The sequence below is a fragment of the Salvelinus fontinalis genome, chromosome 25, assembly GCF_029448725.1.
Source record: "Salvelinus fontinalis isolate EN_2023a chromosome 25, ASM2944872v1, whole genome shotgun sequence".
In the NCBI taxonomy this organism is placed as follows: domain Eukaryota; kingdom Metazoa; phylum Chordata; class Actinopteri; order Salmoniformes; family Salmonidae; genus Salvelinus; species Salvelinus fontinalis.
Window position 1 is genome coordinate 36,223,545 of NC_074689.1, and position 22,372 is coordinate 36,245,916.

General features: G+C 49.8%; 1 protein-coding gene across 7 annotated transcripts in view; it reads right to left on the reverse strand.

Moving 5' to 3' along the window:
• The window catches only part of LOC129823243 (abl interactor 1-like), a 131,665-nt gene that overhangs the window by 75,054 nt on the left and 34,239 nt on the right, over window positions 1–22,372 (reverse strand). For all 7 annotated transcript variants that reach the window (XM_055882136.1, XM_055882137.1, XM_055882140.1 and 4 more), the window contains exon 2: window positions 18,658–18,825. In XM_055882136.1, the coding sequence (XP_055738111.1) occupies window positions 18,658–18,825 (168 nt within the window). The remainder of the gene's footprint in view (window positions 1–18,657; window positions 18,826–22,372) is intronic.

The window sequence follows — 22,372 nt, forward strand, 5'->3', positions numbered from 1 at the left end:
CTCACCCCACCCCACCTCACCCCTCCCCCACCCCTCAACTCTCCTCCCCTCCCCTCCATTCACCTCTCACCTCACCTCACCCCTCCCCCACCCCTCAACTCCCCTCCCCTCCATTCACCTCTCACCTCACCTCACCTCCCCCCTCCCCCACCCCTCAACTCCCCTCCCCTCCATTAACCTCTCACCCCACCTCACCTCACACCTCCCCCACCCTTCAACTCTCCTCCCCTCCATTCACCTCTCACCTCACCTCACCCCACCCCACCTCACCTCACCCCTCTCCCACCCCTCAACTCTCCTCCCCTCCCCTCCATTCACCTCTCAACTCACCCCACCTCACCCCTCCCCCACCCCTCAACTCTCCTCTCCTCCCCTCCATTCACCTCTCACCTCACCCCACCTCACCTCACCCACCCCTCAACTCTCCTCCCCTCCCCTCCATTCACCTCTCAACTCACCCCACCTCACCTCACCCACCCCTCAACTCTCCTCTCCTCCCCTCCATTCACCTCTCACCCCACCTCACCTCACCTCACCCACCCCTCAACTCTCCTCTCCTCCCCTCCATTCACCTCTCACCCCACCTCACCTCACCTCACCCCTCTCAACTATATCCTTGTCTTTTTCCTCTCCTTCTGCTTTCTCTCATTCCACTTACCCGCCTCCCACCCAGTGAATAGTCACCCTCTTCCGTGATTGGAGGACCTTAGTCAGCATTTGTTCTTGCTGCCAGTTTATTCCTTCCATCGTCATTCATGCACCAGCTAGAGTCATCGGCTATTTCAGGACACGAAGGGTTGTTTGGTTGAAGATGAGGAAGTAATCCCTTCCCGTTGGGCTGTGGGCGGCTGTACATCAACACTGGGTTTTCCAGGTTGGATTGTTATATTATTAGTAGGAGCAACAAGAAACTATGTCAGTAAAGAATTGGCATGATCGTACTATATAAAAAAGAAATGTTTTAAAATGAACAAAACAGTGAAAAAAAAGAGGAAACTATTGGTTCTTTGTGGAGAACAAGCTTAAAACAAGGTTCCGGATGTCTGCTGGAACTATGTCTCTCAAGTGGGTTTTAAAGATAAGTGATATCACAAATGATTGAGACCACTTTGTGTGTGTGTGTGTGTGTCTGTCCCAACGCCATAACGGATCCCGGGGTGGAGGAAGTTTATGAGAATCATGGGATGTTCCCATGGTGACCACTGCTACCTCCCGATATTGATTTACACCTCAGCTGATTCCTCAGTCGGCGAGCTGGGGGAGTCATGTGAGAGTCGAAGAGCAGGGGACAGAATTGACACATGCTGTTCTGGACAAGTCAGGTGGAGAGAGAGAAGGAAGAGAGAGAATCTCCAGACATGGTGCAGACAGCTGGTTTCACTTCAGTAACTGACAGAGGGTTTCAGGGCTTTGGCTGCATGGCTGGATGAGATGATGTCCACAATAAAACATCAGCTAATCCATGGACGGAAAGAACTCTAACAGACCTATCAGGGTTGAGCTGGGTGGACACACCAGACCTGTAGACCTATCAGAGTTGAGCTGGGTGGACACACCAGACCTGTAGACCTATCAGGGTTGAGCTGGGTGGACACACCAGACCTGTAGACCTATCAGGGTTGAGCTGGGTGGACACACCAGACCTGTAGACCTATCAGGATGGGGCTGGGTGGACACACCAGACCTGTAGACCTATCAGGGTTGAGCTGGGTGGACACACCAGACATGTAGACCTATCAGGGTTGAGCTGGGTGGACACAACAGACCTGTAGACCTATCAGGGTTGAGCAGGGTGGACACAACAGACCTATCAGGGTTGAGCTGGGTGGACACAACAGACCTGTAGACCTATCAGGGTTGAGCTGGGTGGACACACCAGACCTATAGACCTATCAGGGTTGAGCTGGGTGGACACACCAGACCTGTAGACCTATCAGGGTTGAGCTGGGTAGACACAACAGACCTATAGACCTATCAGGGTTGAGCTGGGTGGACACACCAGACCTGTAGACCTATCAGGGTTGAGCTGGGTGAACACAACAGACCTGTAGACCTATCAGGGTTGAGCTGGGTGGACACACCAGACCTGTAGACCTATCAGAGTTGAGCTGGGTGGACACACCAGACCTGTAGACCTATCAGGGTTGAGCTGGGTGCGGGGAACAGCATGGGGAACATTAACAGACAAACATGCCCGTGTGTGTGTGTGTGTGTGTGTGTGTGTGTGTGTGTGTGTGTGTGTGTGTGTGTGTGTGTGTGTGTGTGTGTGTGTGTGTGTGTGTGTGTGTGTGTGTGTGTGTGTGTGTGTGTTCGTGGTTAGCTCGACAGGATCAAATGTACCAATGGTTTATAATAGAGCTAAACCATACATGATTCATGATTATATTTGGACAGAGAGAGAGAGAAAATAGACATGGCCAGATGTTTCAGCAAACTTGCAGAGTCTGTGTTCCTCAGAGAGATACCTCACACACACACACACACACCACAGAACACACACACACACACACACACAAACACACACACACACACACACACCACAGAACACGCACACCACAGAACACGCACACCACAGAACACACACACACACACACACCACACAACACACACACACACACACACACACACACACACACACACACACACACACACACACACACACCACAGAACACACACACCACAGAACACACACACACACACACACACACACACACACACACACACACACACACACACACACACACACACACACACCACAGAACACACACACACACACACCACAGAACACGCACACCACAGAACACACACACACACACACCACAGAACACACACACACACACACACACACACACACACACACACACACCACAGAACACACACACACACACACACGCACACCACAGAACACACACACACACACACACACACCACAGAACACACACACCACAGAACACACACACCACAGAACACACACACACACACACACACACACACACACACACACACACACACACACACACACACACACACACACACACACACACACACACACACACACACACACACACACACACACCACAGAACACACACACACACCACAGAACACACACACACACACACCACAGAACACACACACCACAGAACACACACACCACAGAACACACACACACACACACACACACACACACACACACACACACACACACACACACACACACACACACACACACACACACACACACACACACACACACACACACACACACACCACAGAACACGCAAAATGACTCTCAGTTCCCATTACACACTTTAGAATACTACAGTACATGTCTTATTTCTGGTAGTAAAATGATTCCAACTCTACACTCTCCCACAGACCACAGGTGAAGATAGCCGAGGCAGAACTATCAACCTATGTCACACCTCTCACTGTGGGAGAATCACAATGGCTATTTCTTTGATTCCTCACGTCCTCTCTCCTAGCCTCCTTATCAAAACCCATTGGATGACAAAGTCAGAGGTCCCTTCCCGCTTCTCAGCAAATGGGTTTTGAAAAGCAAGCAAAGATAGAGGACCCGAGAACCCGTGTCTGGCTTCTGTCCACTGTACCAAGCACATCTATAGGTGGAGTGAGTCAAACCATAGCTGTTCCGGTAAGGTGAGGACAGACCACTCAAAAGACAAACCCGTGTCGGGCTTCTGTCTGTTTCTCAGGGCAGTGTAAGCCAGAACATCTGAAAGCATTCATCTGTGACGCGAGCCAACATGGCTGTCCAGGAGCCCTGGGAGAGGCCCGTTTCTCAGGGGAAGTTAGTATAACTCGACACATCATTTTAAGAGCTTCCATCTGACGAGTTAGCCAAAACGTCCGGTCAAGGAGTCCTCGACGGATCAGGTTCTGGCAGTAAACGTAGCGATTCTGTGGAAAAACAGGATTAATCCGGTGAATCTTAACACCCGTTCTCCAGAAAACACATTCAACACAGCCGGGGGCCGGAAGAGACCAGACAACTATGTGTGAGAAAACTCAGGCAGATCGACATTCCCATCAGAGGAAAAACAGCATTTTCAAAGAGTCAGGACAACATGCCAAGGTCGACCATTTTGTTTGGACACAGCCTATAAGAGATTCTGCACCAAAACAACTACTTTGATTTTGCCCATCTAGCCTTGGCATGTCGCCTAATAAATCAAGTCAATTGAAGACTGGAGTCTCGAATTTAAGTACAGAATGGAACCTATCCGTTTTGCAGGACTTCTATTATAAAATATAGAGTCTGGGTAAAATGACCCACTTTACACAATTGCACCACATTGACATTCAAAAGAACAATTTCAAAATATTATTACGAGAATGGTCTCTGGTTGTGTACAGTTTGCTACAGCAGGAAGATAATCCCGTAGCAACAGGAAATGGATTTATGTGGATTATAATTCATGGACATTTTTGTTGGGGTTGATACATTTTTCGTACGGGAAAAATTAAATCTGTTGATTCACCTGGCTCACTGAATCACCAATACACTGTGTGTTGACAAGCAGCACCTGACTCACTGAATCACCAATACACTGTGTGTAGACCAGCAGCACCTGGCTCACTGAATCACCAGTAGACTGTGTGTTGACAAGCAACACCTGGCTCACTGAATCACCAGTAGACTGTGTGTAGACAAGCAGCACCTGGCTCACTGAATCACCAGTACACTGTGTGTAGACAAGCAACACCTGACTCACTGAATCAACAATACACTGTGTGTTGACAAGCAGCACCTGACTCACTGAATCACCAATACACTGTGTGTAGACAAGCAGCACCTGGCTCACTGAATCAACAATACACTGTGTGTAGACAAGCAGCACCTGACTCACTGAATCACCAGTACACTGTGTGTAGACAAGCAACACCTGACTCACTGAATCAACAATACACTGTGTGTTGACAAGCAGCACCTGACTCACTGAATCACCAGTAGACTGTGTGCAGACAAGCAGCACCTGGCTCACTGAATCAACAATACACTGTGTGTAGACAAGCAGCACCTGACTCACTGAATCACCAGTACACTGTGTGTAGACAAGCAGCACCTGGCTCACTGAATCACCAGTAGACTGTGTGTAGACAAGCAGCACCTGGCTCACTGAATCACCAGTAGACTGTGTGTAGACAAGCAGCACCTGGCTCACTGAATCACCAGTAGACTGTGTGTAGACAAGCAGCACCTCGCTCACTGAATCACCAGTAGACTGTGTGTAGACCAGCAGCACCTGACTCACTGAATCACCAGTAGACTTCAGGGATCAACCCCTGAAACAGAGCACTGAATCACCAGTAGACTTCAGGGATCAACCCCTGAAACAGAGCACTGAATCACCAGTAGACTTCAGGGATCAACCCCTGAAACAGAGCACTGAATCACCAGTAGACTGTGTGTAGACCAGCAACACCTGGCTCACTGAATCACCAGTAGACTGTGTGTAGACCAGCAACACCTGGCTCACTGAATCACCAGTAGACTGTGTGTAGACCAGCAACACCTGGCTCACTGAATCACCAGTAGACTGTGTGTAGACCAGCAACACCTGGCTCACTGAATCACCAGTAGACTTCAGGGATCGACCCCTGAAACAGAGCACTGAAATGCAGTGTCATCTCAGACTGGTTATAAACATCTGTGACTCAAACAGCTAATCTGTCAGGAAGCAGATGATAATTTCTGAGAGTGACACACGTACGCAGCAGAGCCTCAGCCAATAGTTTTTAGCTATCTGCCTTTGGTGATGCTTCTGGGATATTTGTGCCCCGCCCCATAAACTAATCCAGGGGAAATGACTGGCTCTCTTCTAAAAGGGAAGGTCCCACTGGTGTTCATGGAGCTACGGGGGAACAGAGGAAAATATGATTGGATCTAATTGGAGATAGTTTGTTAGGTGGAGAGGAATGCTTTGGCAAGGATGACTATTCCAACCCCACCCTGTGCAGTTACAAACTTAGAAAGAGAAAGACATGCACGAGAGGCCCCAGCTGCATACACACACTCACACTCACACTCACACTCACACTCACACACACACTCACACTCACACACACACACACACACACACCAGGAACACACACCACTCTGTCTCCTCAGCACCTTCACTACACCACTCTGTGTCCTCAGCCCCTTCACTACACCACTGTGTCTCCTCAGCCCCTTCACTACACCACTCTGTCTCCTCAGCCCCTTCACTACACCACTCTGTCTCCTCAGCCCCTTCACTACACCACTCTGTCTCCTCAGCCCCTTCACTACACCACTCTGTCTCCTCAGCCCCTTCACTACACCACTCTGTCTCCTCAGCCCCTTCACTACACCACTCTGTCTCCTCAGCCCCTTCACTACACCACTCTGTGTCCTCAGCCCCTTCACTACACCACTCTGTCTCCTCAGCCCCTTCACTACACCACTCTGTCTCCTCAGCCCCTTCACGACACAACTCTGTGTCCTCAGCCCCTTCACTACACCACTCTGTCTCCTCAGCCCCTTCACTACACCACTCTGTCTCCTCAGCCCCTTCACTACACCACTCTGTCTCCTCAGCCCCTTCACTACACCACTCTGTGTCCTCAGCCCCTTCACTACACCACTCTGTGTCCTCAGCCCCTTCACTACACCACTCTGTGTCTCCTCAGCCCCTTCACTACACCACTCTGTGCCCTCAGCCCCTTCACTACACCACTCTGTGCCCTCAGCCCCTTCACTACACCACTCTGTCTCCTCAGCCCCTTCACTACACCACTCTGTGTCCTCAGCGCCTTCACTACACCACTCTGTCTCCTCAGCCCCTTCACTACACCACTCTGTGTCCCCAGCCCTTTCACTACACCACTCTGTGTCCTCAGCCCCTTCACTACACCACTCTGTCTCCTCAGCCCCTTCACTACACCACTCTGTCTCCTCAGCCCCTTCACTACACCACTCTGTGTCCTCAGCGCCTTCACTACACCACTCTGTCTCCTCAGCCCCTTCACTACACCACTCTGTCTCCTCAGCCCCTTCACTACACCACTCTGTGTCCCCAGCCCCTTCACTACACCACTCTGTCTCCTCAGCCCCTTCACTACACCACTATGTCTCCTCAGCCCCTTCACTACACCACTCTGTGTCCTCAGCCCCTTCACTACACCACTCTGTCTCCTCAGCCCCTTCACTACACCACTTTGTGTCCTCAGCCCCTTCACTACACCACTCTGTCTCCTCAGCCCCTTCACTACACCACTCTGTCTCCTCAGCCCCTTCACTACACCACTCTGTCTCCTCAGCCCCTTCACTACACCACTCTGTGTCCTCAGCCCCTTCACTACACCACTCTGTCTCCTCAGCCCCTTCACTACACCACTCTGTCTCCTCAGCCCCTTCACTACACCACTCTGTGTCCTCAGCCCCTTCACTACACCACTCTGTGTCCTCAGCCCCTTCACTACACCACTCTGTGTCCTCAGCCCCTTCACTACACCACTCTGTGTCTCCTCAGCCCCTTCACTACACCACTCTGTGCCCTCAGCCCCTTCACTACACCACTCTGTGCCCTCAGCCCCTTCACTACACCACTCTGTCTCCTCAGCCCCTTCACTACACCACTCTGTGTCCTCAGCCCCTTCACTACACCACTCTGTGTCCCCAGCCCCTTCACTACACCACTCTGTCTCCTCAGCCCCTTCACTACACCACTCTGTCTCCTCAGCCCCTTCACTACACCACTCTGTGTCCTCAGCCCCTTCACTACACCACTCTGTGTCCTCAGCCCCTTCACTACACCACTCTGTCTCCTCAGCCCATTCACTACACCACTCTGTCTCCTCAGCCCCTTCACTACACCACTCTGTCTCCTCAGCCCCTTCACTACACCACTCTGTGTCCTCAGCCCCTTCACTACACCACTCTGTCTCCTCAGCCCATTCACTACACCACTCTGTCTCCTCAGCCCCTTCACTACACCACTCTGTCTCCTCAGCCCCTTCACTACACCACTCTGTCTCCTCAGCCCCTTCACGACACAACTCTGTGTCCTCAGCCCCTTCACTACACCACTCTGTCTCCTCAGCCCCTTCACTACACCACTCTGTCTCCTCAGCCCCTTCACTACACCACTCTGTCTCCTCAGCCCCTTCACTACACCACTCTGTGTCCTCAGCCCCTTCACTACACCACTCTGTGTCCTCAGCCCCTTCACTACACCACTCTGTGTCTCCTCAGCCCCTTCACTACACCACTCTGTGCCCTCAGCCCCTTCACTACACCACTCTGTGCCCTCAGCCCCTTCACTACACCACTCTGTCTCCTCAGCCCCTTCACTACACCACTCTGTGTCCTCAGCGCCTTCACTACACCACTCTGTCTCCTCAGCCCCTTCACTACACCACTCTGTGTCCCCAGCCCTTTCACTACACCACTCTGTGTCCTCAGCCCCTTCACTACACCACTCTGTCTCCTCAGCCCCTTCACTACACCACTCTGTCTCCTCAGCCCCTTCACTACACCACTCTGTGTCCTCAGCGCCTTCACTACACCACTCTGTCTCCTCAGCCCCTTCACTACACCACTCTGTCTCCTCAGCCCCTTCACTACACCACTCTGTGTCCCCAGCCCCTTCACTACACCACTCTGTCTCCTCAGCCCCTTCACTACACCACTATGTCTCCTCAGCCCCTTCACTACACCACTCTGTGTCCTCAGCCCCTTCACTACACCACTCTGTCTCCTCAGCCCCTTCACTACACCACTTTGTGTCCTCAGCCCCTTCACTACACCACTCTGTCTCCTCAGCCCCTTCACTACACCACTCTGTCTCCTCAGCCCCTTCACTACACCACTCTGTCTCCTCAGCCCCTTCACTACACCACTCTGTGTCCTCAGCCCCTTCACTACACCACTCTGTCTCCTCAGCCCCTTCACTACACCACTCTGTCTCCTCAGCCCCTTCACTACACCACTCTGTGTCCTCAGCCCCTTCACTACACCACTCTGTGTCCTCAGCCCCTTCACTACACCACTCTGTGTCCTCAGCCCCTTCACTACACCACTCTGTGTCTCCTCAGCCCCTTCACTACACCACTCTGTGCCCTCAGCCCCTTCACTACACCACTCTGTGCCCTCAGCCCCTTCACTACACCACTCTGTCTCCTCAGCCCCTTCACTACACCACTCTGTGTCCTCAGCCCCTTCACTACACCACTCTGTGTCCCCAGCCCCTTCACTACACCACTCTGTCTCCTCAGCCCCTTCACTACACCACTCTGTCTCCTCAGCCCCTTCACTACACCACTCTGTGTCCTCAGCCCCTTCACTACACCACTCTGTGTCCTCAGCCCCTTCACTACACCACTCTGTCTCCTCAGCCCATTCACTACACCACTCTGTCTCCTCAGCCCCTTCACTACACCACTCTGTCTCCTCAGCCCCTTCACTACACCACTCTGTGTCCTCAGCCCCTTCACTACACCACTCTGTGTCCCCAGCCCCTTCACTACACCACTCTGTCTCCTCAGCCCCTTCACTACACCACTCTGTCTCCTCAGCCCCTTCACTACACCACTCTGTGTCCTCAGCCCCTTCACTACACCACTCTGTCTCCTCAGCCCCTTCACTACACCACTCTGTCTCCTCAGCCCATTCACTACACCACTCTGTCTCCTCAGCCCATTCACTACACCACTCTGTCTCCTCAGCCCCTTCACTACACCACTCTGTCTCCTCAGCCCCTTCACTACACCACTCTGTGTCCCCAGCCCCTTCACTACACCACTCTGTCTCCTCAGCCCCTTCACTACACCACTCTGTCTCCTCAGCCCCTTCACTACACCACTCTGTGTCCTCAGCCCCTTCACTACACCACTCTGTGTCCTCAGCCCCTTCACTACACCACTCTGTGTCCTCAGCCCCTTCACTACACCACTCTGTCTCCTCAGCCCCTTCACTACACCACTCTGTGTCCTCAGCCCCTTCACTACACCACTCTGTCTCCTCAGCCCCTTCACTACACCACTCTGTCTCCTCAGCCCCTTCACTACACCACTCTGTGTCCTCAGCCCCTTCACTACACCACTCTGTCTCCTCAGCCCCTTCACTACACCACTCTGTGTCCTCAGCCCCTTCACTACACCACTCTGTGTCCTCAGCCCCTTCACTACACCACTCTGTGTCTCCTCAGCCCCTTCACTACACCACTCTGTGCCCTCAGCCCCTTCACTACACCACTCTGTGCCCTCAGCCCCTTCACTACACCACTCTGTCTCCTCAGCCCCTTCACTACACCACTCTGTGTCCTCAGCCCCTTCACTACACCACTCTGTCTCCTCAGCCCCTTCACTACACCACTCTGTCTCCTCAGCCCCTTCACTACACCACTCTGTGTCCTCAGCGCCTTCACTACACCACTCTGTCTCCTCAGCCCCTTCACTACACCACTCTGTCTCCTCAGCCCCTTCACTACACCACTCTGTCTCCTCAGCCCCTTCACTACACCACTCTGTGTCCTCAGCCCCTTCACTACACCACTCTGTGTCCTCAGCCCCTTCACTACACCACTCTGTGTCCTCAGCCCCTTCACTACACCACTCTGTCTCCTCAGCCCCTTCACTACACCACTCTGTCTCCTCAGCCCCTTCACTACACCACTCTGTGTCCTCAGCCCCTTCACTACACCACTCTGTCTCCTCAGCCCCTTCACTACACCACTCTGTCTCCTCAGCCCCTTCACTACACCACTCTGTGTCCTCAGCCCCTTCACTACACCACTCTGTCTCCTCAGCCCCTTCACTACACCACTCTGTCTCCTCAGCCCCTTCAATACACCACTCTGTCTCCCCAGCCCCTTCACTACACCACTCTGTCTCCTCAGCCCCTTCACTACACCACTCTGTGTCCTCAGCCCCTTCACTACACCACTCTGTCTCCTCAGCCCCTTCACTACACCACTCTGTGTCCTCAGCCCCTTCACTACACCACTCTGTCTCCCCAGCCCCTTCATTACACCACTCTGTCTCCCCAGCCCCTTCATTACACCACTCTGTCTCCTCAGCCCCTTCACTACACCACTCTGTGTCCTCAGCCCCTTCACTACACCACTCTGTGTCCTCAACCTCTTCACTACACCACTCTGTCTCCTCAGCCCCTTCACTACACCACTCTATCTCCTCGGCCCCTTCACTACACCACTCTGTCTCCTCAGCCCCTTCACTACACCACTCTGTCTCCTCAGCCCCTTCACTACACCACTATATTGTCTCCTCAGCCCCTTCACTACACCACTCTGTGTCCATATATAGAGCACAGTGACCAAGACATTCATATATAGAGCACAGTGACCAAGACAGTCATATATAGAGCACAGTGACCAAGACAGTCATATATAGAGCACATTGACAGAGACAGTCATATATAGAGCACAGTGACCAAGACAGTCATATATAGAGCACAGTGACCAAGACAGTCATATATAAAGCACAGTGACCAAGACATTCATATATAGATGCTCTGCATCAGGCCCTACTGATTGTAGGAAACTAGGGAGCCACACAGACACCAGTCAGCAGACACTCCCTATTCCCTAACCATGGGACAACCGTCTCTAACCTTCCAGACGCCAGGCCTGGCCACAACACCCAGGATTGCTGGCATCAGGCCCCCCCTCCACCACCACAGTCCCATGGGAAAACTGGCATCAGCCCCCGCCTCCACCACCACAGTCCCATGGGAAAACTGGCATTAGCCCCCCCTCCACCGCCACAGTCCCATGGGAACACTGGCATCAGCCCACCCCCCCCCCCCCCCCCGCCACAGTCCCATGGGAAAACTGGCATCAGCCCCCCCCGCCACAGTCCCATGGGAAAACTGGCATCAGCCCCCCCTCCACCACCACAGTCCCATTGGAAAACTGTCATCAGCCCCCCCCCTCCACAGTCCCATGGGAAAACTGTCATCAGCCCCCCACCCTCCACCACCACAGTCCCATTGGAAAACTGGCATCAGCCCCCCCCCCTCCACCGCCCCATGGGAAAACTGGCATCAGCCCCCCCTCCACCGCCACAGTCCCATGGGAAAACTGGCATCAGCCCCCCCCCCCCCCCCCCCCCCGCCACAGTCCCATTGGAAAACTGTCATCAGCCCCCCCCCCTCCACCACCACAGTCCCATTGGAAAACTGGCATCAGCCCCCCCCCCCCTCCACCGCCACAGTCCCATGGGAAAACTGTCATCAGCCCCCCCCCCCTCCACATGGGAAAACTGGCCACAGCCCCCCCTCCAAAGTCCCAAGGGGAAACTGGCATCGGCAGAAATGACTGAGGGAATTATGGCAAGAATTAGAGTACTTCCTCTGCGGGGAGATCTCCAGGGAAATAAGGGATTTGTAGTGTTTTGAGAACACACACACACACACACACACACACACACACACACACACACACGCACACGCACACGCACACGCACACGCACACGCACACGCACACGCACACGCACACACACACACAGACGCACACGCACACGCACACGCACACACACAGACACACACACACACACACACACACACACACACACACACACACACACACACACACACACACACACACACACACACAGCAGCTTTTAAAGACATTGTAATGTGCTGCAGTCCTCCTAATTTCCCATCTACCACCAGCACGTGAGCTGGGCTAATCTCCCGTCCATCCACGTGCTGAGAGGGGGCCCTTTTTAAGAATGATCCATCTCTTTATTTTACCTTTATTTTAACTAGGCAAGTAAGTTAAGAACAAATTCTTATTTACAATGACGGCCTAGGAACAGTTGGTTGACTGCCTTGTTCAGGGGCAGAACGACAGATTTTTACCTTGTCAGCTCAGGGATTCGATCTTGCACCTTTCGGTTACTAGTCCAACGCTCTAACCACTAGGCTACCTGCCGCCTCTACGCTCTAACCACTAGGCTACCTGCCGCCTCTACGCTCTAACCACTAGGCTACCTGCCACCTCTACACTCTAACCACTAGGCTACCTGCCGCCTCTACGCTCTAACCACTAGGCTACCTGCCGCCTCTACGCTCTAACCACTAGGCTACCTGCCGCCTCTACGCTCTAACCACTAGGCTACCTGCCGCCTCTACACTCTAACCACTAGGCTACCTGCCACCTCTACACTCTAGCCACTAGGCTACCTGCCGCCTCTACACTCTAACCTCTAGGATACACAGACTGAGGCCCTAACTCTGTTATTAACACAGACTGAGGCCCTAACTCTCAGTTATTAACACAGACTGAGGCCCTAACTCTCAGTTATTAACACAGACTGAGGCCCTAACTCTCAGTTATTAACACAGACTGAGGCCCTAACTCTGTTATTAACACAGACTGAGGCCCTAACTCTCAGTTATTAACACAGACCGAGGCCCTAACTCTGTTATTAACACAGACCGAGGCCCTAACTCTGTTATTAACACAGACCGAGGCCCTAACTCTGTTATTAACACAGACTGAGGCCCTAACTCTCTGTTATTAACACAGACTGAGGCCCTAAACTCTCAGTTATTAACACAGACTGAGGCCCTAACTCTCAGTTATTAACACAGACTGAGGCCCTAACTCTCAGTTATTAACACAGACTGAGGCCCTAACTCTGTTATTAACATAGACTGAGGCCCTAACTCTGTTATTAACACAGACTGAGGCCCTAACTATGTTATTAACACAGGCCGCTGCCCTAACTCTCAGTTATTAACACAGACTGAGGCCCTAACTCTGTTATTAACACAGACTGAGGCCCTAACTCTGTTATTAACACAGACCGAGGTCCAAACTCTGTTATTAACACAGACTGAGGCCCTAACTCTCAGTTATTAACACAGACTGAGGCCCTAACTCTCAGTTATTAACACAGACTGAGGCCCTAACTCTCAGTTATTAACACAGACTGAGGCCCTAACTCTCAGTTATTAACACAGACTGAGGCCCTAACTCTCAGTTATTAACACAGACTGAGGCCCTAACTCTGTTATTAACAGACTGAGGCCCTAACTCTGTTATTAACACAGACTGAGGCCCTAACTCTGTTATTAACACAGACTGAGGCCCTAACTCTGTTATTAACACAGACTGAGGCCCTAACCCTGTTATTAACACAGACTGAGGCCCTAACTCTGTTATTAACACAGACTGAGGCCCTAACTCTGTTATTAACACAGACTGAGGCCCTAACTCTGTTATTAACACAGACTGAGGCCCTAACTCTGTGATTAACACAGACTGAGGCCCTAACTCTCTGTTATTAACACAGACTGAGGCCCTAACTCTCTGTTATTAACACAGACTGAGGCCCTAACTCTCAGTTATTAAGACAGACTGAGGCCCTAACTCTGCTATTAACACAGACTGAGGCCCTAACTCTGATATTAGAAGTAGTTGACAGAGGAAGGTGGTTGTTTACTAAACCCTTTAGTAACACTAGAACCATCATGACCCTGCATGCCCTCATCTAACTACACAGATATTGCCATGGATACACACAGAAAGGCTATGGCAACCAAAGAAGGAAAAACCCCTGTATTTGTCAATACAGTGAAACAGATGGTAAACTGTGCTCAGCAACTCCGTCAGACCATTGCAGTGAGTGAGTAGGTTCTCTCTGGTGAACATGTTCAACCAATTTCTCTCTCTTTGCAAGTTCCTGATTGTCAGGGATGGCAAGGATCGTTGTCATGGAGACAGGAATAAAGTGGCGTTTTGGACATAGGTGTGTCATCTGTGAGTGTTGACACAACCTGATATGGTTCATGTCCATGATTATCCTCTCTGTCTCTCTCTCTCTCTCTGTCTCTCTCTCCTCTCTCCCTCTCTCATCTCTCCCTCTCTCATCTCTCCCTCTCTCATCTCTCCCTCTCTCTCTCTCTCTCCCTCTCTCCCTCTCTCTCTCCTCTCTCTCTCCTCTCTCTCTCCCTCTCTCTCTCCTCTCTCTCTCCTCTCTCTCTCTCTCTCCCTCTCTCTCTCCTCTCTCTCTCTCTCTCTGTCTCTCTCCTCCCTCTCTCTCTCTCTCTCTCTCGCTCTCTGTCTCTCTCTCTCTCTCTCGCTCTCTCTCTCTGTCTCTCTCTCTCTCTCGCTCTCTCTCTCTCTATTCTCATCCCTTCACAATAAACACGATAATTATCATCCCTCCGAGAGAGCGAGAATTTCATGTAGGAGTCTTGACCTTCAGTTTATCATTGGGACATTTCAGACATTCTTTGCCTCGATCCATTATAGAAAACATAGAAACAGAGGAGGGTCTTCTCTGTTCCACGTTCCATTAACAACTGTCGACCCCAAACACCGTGTCAAGACTTGACCTGAAGGCTATGACTAAACGGTTGCATAATTTCCAGACGACATTATGATGGAGGGTTTGGGACATTGGTGAACATTCCCCAGTTGTAGTCCATGGTGAGCTGTCACATGTCCCTTTGTTCCAGGTCCTTAATGACTTCATTGGATTAGCTGGTGGATTTACCTGCTCGAAATGACTGTGGCCTGGCCTAGGAGTCCCAGGTCAGACTAACAGTGTGAGCCTGGCCTGTGGCCTAGGAGTCCCAGTTTGGACTAACAGTGTGAGCCTGGCCTGTGGTCTAGGAGTCCCAGTTTGGACTAACAGTGTGAGCCTGGCCTGTGGCCTAGGAGTCCCAGTTCAGACTAACAGTGTGAGCCTGGCCTGTGGCCTAGGAGTCCCAGGTCAGACTAACAGTGTGAGCCTGGCCTGTGGCCTAGGAGTCCCAGGTCAGACTAACAGTGTGAGCCTGGCCTGTGGCCTAGGAGTCCCAGGTCAGACTAACAGTGTGAGCCTGGCCTGTGGCCTAGGAGTCCCAGTTCAGACTAACAGTGTGAGCCTGGCCTGTGGCCTAGGAGTCCCAGTTCAGACTAACAGTGTGAGCCTGGCCTGTGGCCTAGGAGTCCCAGTTTGGACTAACAGTGTGAGCCTGGCCTGTGGCCTAGGAGTCCCAGTTCAGACTAACAGTGTGAGCCTGGCCTGTGGCCTAGGAGTCCCAGTTCAGACTAACAGTGTGAGCCTGGCCTGTGGCCTAGGAGTCCCAGTTTGGACTAACAGTGTGAGCCTGGCCTGTGACCTAGGAGTCCCAGTTTGGACTAACAGTGTGAGCCTGGCCTGTGGCCTAGGAGTCCCAGTTCAGACTAACAGTGTGAGCCTGGCCTGTGGCCTAGGAGTCCCAGTTTGGACTAACAGTGTGAGCCTGGCCTGTGGCCTAGGAGTCCCAGTTCAGACTAACAGTGTGAGCCTGGCCTGTGGCCTAGGAGTCCCAGTTTGGACTAACAGTGTGAGCCTGGCCTGTGGCCTAGGAGTCCCAGTTCAGACTAACAGTGTGAGCCTGGCCTGTGGCCTAGGAGTCCCAGTTCAGACTAACAGTGTGAGCCTGGCCTGTGGCCTAGGAGCCCCAGTTCAGACTAACAGTGTGAGCCTGGCCTGTGGCCTAGGAGTCCCAGTTTGTTTTGGCCGTTAAAAAAAAACGATAAATACAATTGTTGGTGGCCAAATTGTCCGGGAGAAGAAAAAAAAAATCTATTGTAAAATAATGGTGTAGCAGTCTAAGGCACTGCATCTCAGTTCAAGAGGCGTCACTGGTTCGAATCCAGGCTGTATCACATCCGGCCGTGATTGGGAATCGCATAGGGCGGCGCACAATTGGCCCAGCGTCGTCCGGGTTTGGCCGGTGTAGGCCGTCATTGTAAATAATCATTTGTTCTTAACTGACTTGCCTAGTTCAATAAATGTTAAATTAAAAAAACTTCCAAGGCAAATATCCTTCATAGGATGAGACATCCTCAAGCTGCTGGGACATTACTGTCAGATGTGTTTCTAAATCACACAGAAGACACGAGCTCCTCATTAAAGGACTTCCGCAAAGTGTACCCCACTGAGCGAAGACCGTGTTGATTATCCCCGTAACCAAGGTAGCGAGGCTGATGCTACTGAAAGGAGTGTGACTTCCAAACAGCAGCGGCTCACTTTGAGCGGGCAAAGGTCCGCTCGAAACGCACGTATATCAGAGGGAAATGATTGTGTTTGGTCAGGCCCAGCCCTAGCAGTTCTGCTGCCGTCCTAGGCCAAATCAACCCATTCCTCCCCTGTGTCATGTAGAGTATAAAGGTTTGGAATGGATTGATACTAGAGTTTTATACACTATTGGTGATTTTCAGTTGAGCTTTATTCAATAGAGCTTGGCAACGATACATTGTTGCCAACTGTTCACATCAGCGAGTTACAATGTTGCAATCACTAGGTGGCCAACTGCATATAACAGGAAACAGCCTTCTTATCAATAAGCCACATACATATACACTATCACAAGTCATGACCCTGTGAGAGTTACAGTAGACATTTATTAACGTCGTGCAGTAGAACTGTAAAAACAGTGAGAAACAAGTGCTTTGATAAATACACGGCGCGATTTGCCTCGTTTCACAGGAGCATTGCAAAATGTTCTCAATGAACCACGTTGCTGGATCGAATCCCCAAGCTGACAAGGTAAAACATCTGTCTTTCTGCCCCTGACAGTTTGTAATTGTCCAACATCAATTTGATAATTTCTTCATTCTGTGGCCGTGTAGAGCGTCCCCTCTTTCCACTGCCGCGGTGCTGAAATGCAGCGGGGATGGGGAGTTGGGGCGAGCCGGCCCTGGTGTTCAAAGACAGCCATGTTTTGTTATTTATTCATTAAAATGTTCATGCCTAGGCTTGATTAAATTAGAGAGACCTAGATCGTTTTTGAAAACATTTGTGTTTTGTGGTTTATTAATAGAAATGTTAATACAAATATCCTACAGGACAGGTTGTTCCCAAATTATATTATACGAATATTATATTTTGAAGTTGTGTTTTATTAATGTGTTTTTTTAAATGATATTCATTTATGATTTATAGCAGGGATGAAGACGCAACAGGCAATGTTTTGCTTCTCAATAAAACCTGTCATGTTAGTTTATTAACATGGTTCTACTCTATTTGATTACAACTTTACAGGCTATTTTCTATTCTGATGAGATGAATTACAATAATCTAAATGGGATTTTTGAGCATCGTGGGTGGATTCCCTAATGTGGTACGCACCCAATGCATTTAGAGGTCCAGTAAATTTGTCATATGTCAGGAAAATTTGTCATATGTCAGGTAAATTTCTCAAATGTCCGATAAATTTCTCAAATGTCCTGTAAATGTATATTTTGCCGGTCACGTTGTCCGCCGCCAAAATGTTCCTAAAAGAAACCCTGGTGTGTGGGTGTGTGTGAGAAAGAGAGAGAAACAGAGAGAGGGCATGGAGGCGCAGAGAATCGGTCCTTCATACAAACACACAGTCAGTCACACAGTTAGTCAATAATGGCGCCCTGTACATGGACGAAGGCACCATAGTCACTGCAGAAAGGCACCCTGTACATGGACTAAGAGAAAATAAACTGTAAATCTATTTCTATGTCAGCTCTTCAAGTTTAGCTGTGGTTTGGTGGGTGGGGGTGTCCACGTGTCCTGGCCTGAGAGAAGTGGTTGATTCGCCACAGCTGTGGATTTGTGTGTGTGTGTGTGTGTGTGTGTGCGTGTGTGTGTGTGCGTGTGTTTAAGAAAAGCAAGAGAGACTCAGAGTGTGTCCTGACCTGAGAGATGTGATTGATTGAGGACTCCATTCGGCACAGCTGTGAGGCCTGGATGTCCAACAGCTGCAGCACGTTGTTGGCTAAGGCATTGATCTGGTAGGCAACGCTGGCCAGGGACTGGGTGGTGTAGGCTTTGGTCTCCTCCAGAGCTTTCCTCTTGTCCGTAGCCTGGAGAGAGAGAGAGAGAGAGAGAGCGACAGAGGGAGACGCACAACGTTACACAAATAATATATGCAATTTAGCAGACGGTTTTATCCAAACGCGACTTACAGTCACGCGGGTCACGCGGGTCACGCGGGTCACGCGGGTCACGCGGGTCACGCGGGTCACGCGGGTCACGCGGGTCATGCGGGTCATGCGGGTATACATTTTAGGTACGAGTGCCCGCCGGGAATCGAACACACTATCCTGGCGTGTCATGCTCTAGCAACTGAGCTACAGATGACCGTGTTAGTCCGGTCGACATTTGACATAAGGCTTATTCTCTAGAACCCTGGTTCAGTCAGGATTAGTCTTAGACCTGTCATAACATGGTCATAACACTGACATGACACATATATTTAGACCTGTTGTGACATATTGTGTTATTTTATTTCAGGTTACCCAAGATTCAGCAAAAACATCAATGTCTCATTGAATTGACATCCATTTTGAAGCTGATTGAGGTGTGTGAGCATTTCACATGATGGCTACAGTTTACTTCCTTATCATGCCTGTGACCTTTTCAAGCCCACTAGAGAGGAAAGACAGGCATCGTGACAGGATACAGCATAGACAGTGGCTTGCGAAAGTATTCATCCCCCTTGGCATTTTTCCTATCTTGTTGCCTTACAACCTGGAATTAAAATTGATTTTTTTTGTGGGGGGGGGGGGGGGGGGGGGGGGTTGAATCATTTGATTTACACAACATGCCGACCACTTTGAAGATGTAAAATATGTTTAATTGTGAAACATACAAGAAATAAAACAATAAAACAGAAAACTTGAGCGTGCATAACTATTCACCCCCCCAAAGTCAATACTTTGTAGAGCCATCTTTTGCAGCAATTCCAGCTGAAAGTCTCTTGGGGTATGTCTCTATAAGCTTGGCACATCTAGCCACTGGGATTTCTGCCCATTCTTCAAGGAAAAACTGCTCCAGCTCCTTCAAGTTGGATGGGTTCCGCTGGTGTACAGCAATCTTTAAGTCATACCACAGATTCTCAATTGGATTGAGGTCTGGGTTTTGACTAGGACATTCCAAGACATTTAAATGTTTCCCCTTAAACCATTCGAGTGTTGCTTTAGCAGTATGCTTAGGGTCATTGTCCTGCTGGAAGGTGAACCTCCGTCCCAGTCTCAAATCTCTGGAAGACTGAAACAGGTTACCCTCAAGAATATCCCCATATTTAGCACCATCCATCATTCCTTCAATTCTGACCAGTTTCCCAGTCCCTGCCGATGAAAAACATCCCCACAGCATGATGCTGCCACCACCATGCTTCACTGTGTGGATGGTTTTCTCGGGGTGATGAGAGGTGTTGCGTTTGCGCCAGATATTGCATTTTCCATGATGGCCAAAAAGCTCAATTTTAGTCTCATCTGACCAGAGTATCTTCTTCCATATTTTGGGGAGTCTCCCACATGCCTTTTGGCGAACACCAAACATGTTTGCTTATTTTTTAGTTTAAGCAATGTCCTTTTTCTGGCCACTCTTCTGTAAAGCCCAGCTCTGTTGCAGACTCTGGGGCCTTTCAGAACAGGTGTATATATACTGAGATCATGTGATACTTAGATTGCACACAGGTGGACTTTATTTTACTAATTGTGACTTCTGAAGGTAATTGTTTGCACCAGATCTTATTTAGGAGCTTTTTTTTTTACCTCTCTAGGGGGTGTGGGATGCTACCGTCTTACCTGGCCAACATCCAGTGAAATTGCAGAGCGCGAAATTCAAAAATACTCAATTCAAATATTTAACATTCTTGAAAATATATGTGTTATACATCAAAATAAAGCTTAACCTCTTGTTAATCCAGCCGCCATGTCAGATTTTAAAAAGGCTTTACGGCGAAAGCAAACCATGCGATTATCTGAGGACAGCGCTCAGCACACAAAACATTACGTACAGTTACCAGCCAAGTAGATTAGTCACGAAAGTCAGAAATAGCAATAAAATGAATCACTTACCTTTGATGAACTTCATATGGTTGCACTCACAAGACTCCATGTTACACAATAAATGTTCGTTTTGTTTGATAAATTCCCTCTTTATATCCAAAAACCTCAATTTTGTTGCCGCGTTTTGTTCAGTAATCCAATGGTTCAAATGAGATCACAAGAGGCAGACAAAAATTCAAAATAGTATCCGTAAAGTTCGTAGAAACATGTCAAACGATGTTTATAATCAATCCTCAGGTTGTTTTTAGCCTAAATATTCGATAATATTTCAACCGGACAAAAGCTTCGTCAATATAAAAAGAAAAACAAGAAAGGCGTGCTCTCGGTCACGTGCAGTAACCAGCTCTGAGGACATCCCAGAGTCCACTCACTCAATGTTGTCATTCTCCCACATTTTTCAGAATAAAAGCCTGAAACAATGTCTAAAGACTGTTCACAACTAGCGGAAGCCATAGGGAACGGAAACTGGGTCCTATCCCTTTAAATGGTGGATGGGCTTTCATTGGAAAAACAGCCATTTCAAGGTAATGGCACTTCCTGGATGGACTTTCCTCAGGTTTTCGCCTGCCATTTCAGTTCTGTTATACTCACAGACATTATTTTAACAGTTTTAGAAACTTTTTGGAGTGTTTTCTATCCAAATCTACTAGTTATATGCACATCCTAGCTTCTGGGCCTGAGTAGCAGGCTGTTTACTTTGGGCACACTTTTCATCCGGAGGTGATTTCTTTCTCTCTCTCGGAGGACCTGAGCCCTAGGACCATACGTCAGGACTACCGGGCATGATGACTCCTTGCTGTCCCCAGTCCACCTGGCCTTGCTGCAGTATTCCAGTTTCAACTGTTCTGCCTGCGGTTATGGAACCCCTACCTGTCCCAGACCTGCTGTTTTCAACTCTTAATGATCGGCTATGAAAAGCCAACTGAAAATTATTCATGATTATTATTTGACCATGCTTGTCACTTATGAACATTTTGAACATCTTGGCATAGTTCTGTTATAATCTCCACCCGGCACAGCCAGAAGAGGACTGACCACCCCTTATAGCCTGGTTCCTCTCTAGGTTTCTTCCTAGGTTTTGGCCTTTCTAGGGAGTTTTTCCTAGCCACCGTGCTTCTACACCTGCATTGCTTGCTGTTTGGGGTTTTAGGCTGGGTTTCTGTACAGCACTTCGAGATATTAGCTGATGTACGAAGGGCTATATAAAATAAACTTGATTGATTGATTGATTTTTTTCATTTCACCTCACCAATTTGGACTATTTTGTGTATGTCCATTACATGAAATCCAAATCCAAATCCATTTAAATTACAGGTGGCAATGCAACAAAATAGGAAAAACACCAAGGGGGTGAATACTTTTGCAAGGCGTGTTTAATCTTAGCTGCATGCATTACACTGCTCACTCATAAAGTCCAAAGGGCACAGCCTGGGGGTTTGATACCTGGCCGCAATATGAGGCGGGAGAACGAGAGAAGAGCTCAAACCCTGAAACAGAAAGAAAAGGCTAAGTGAAAACTAGGAGAAAAAGATGGAGGATAAAGTATAAATACCAT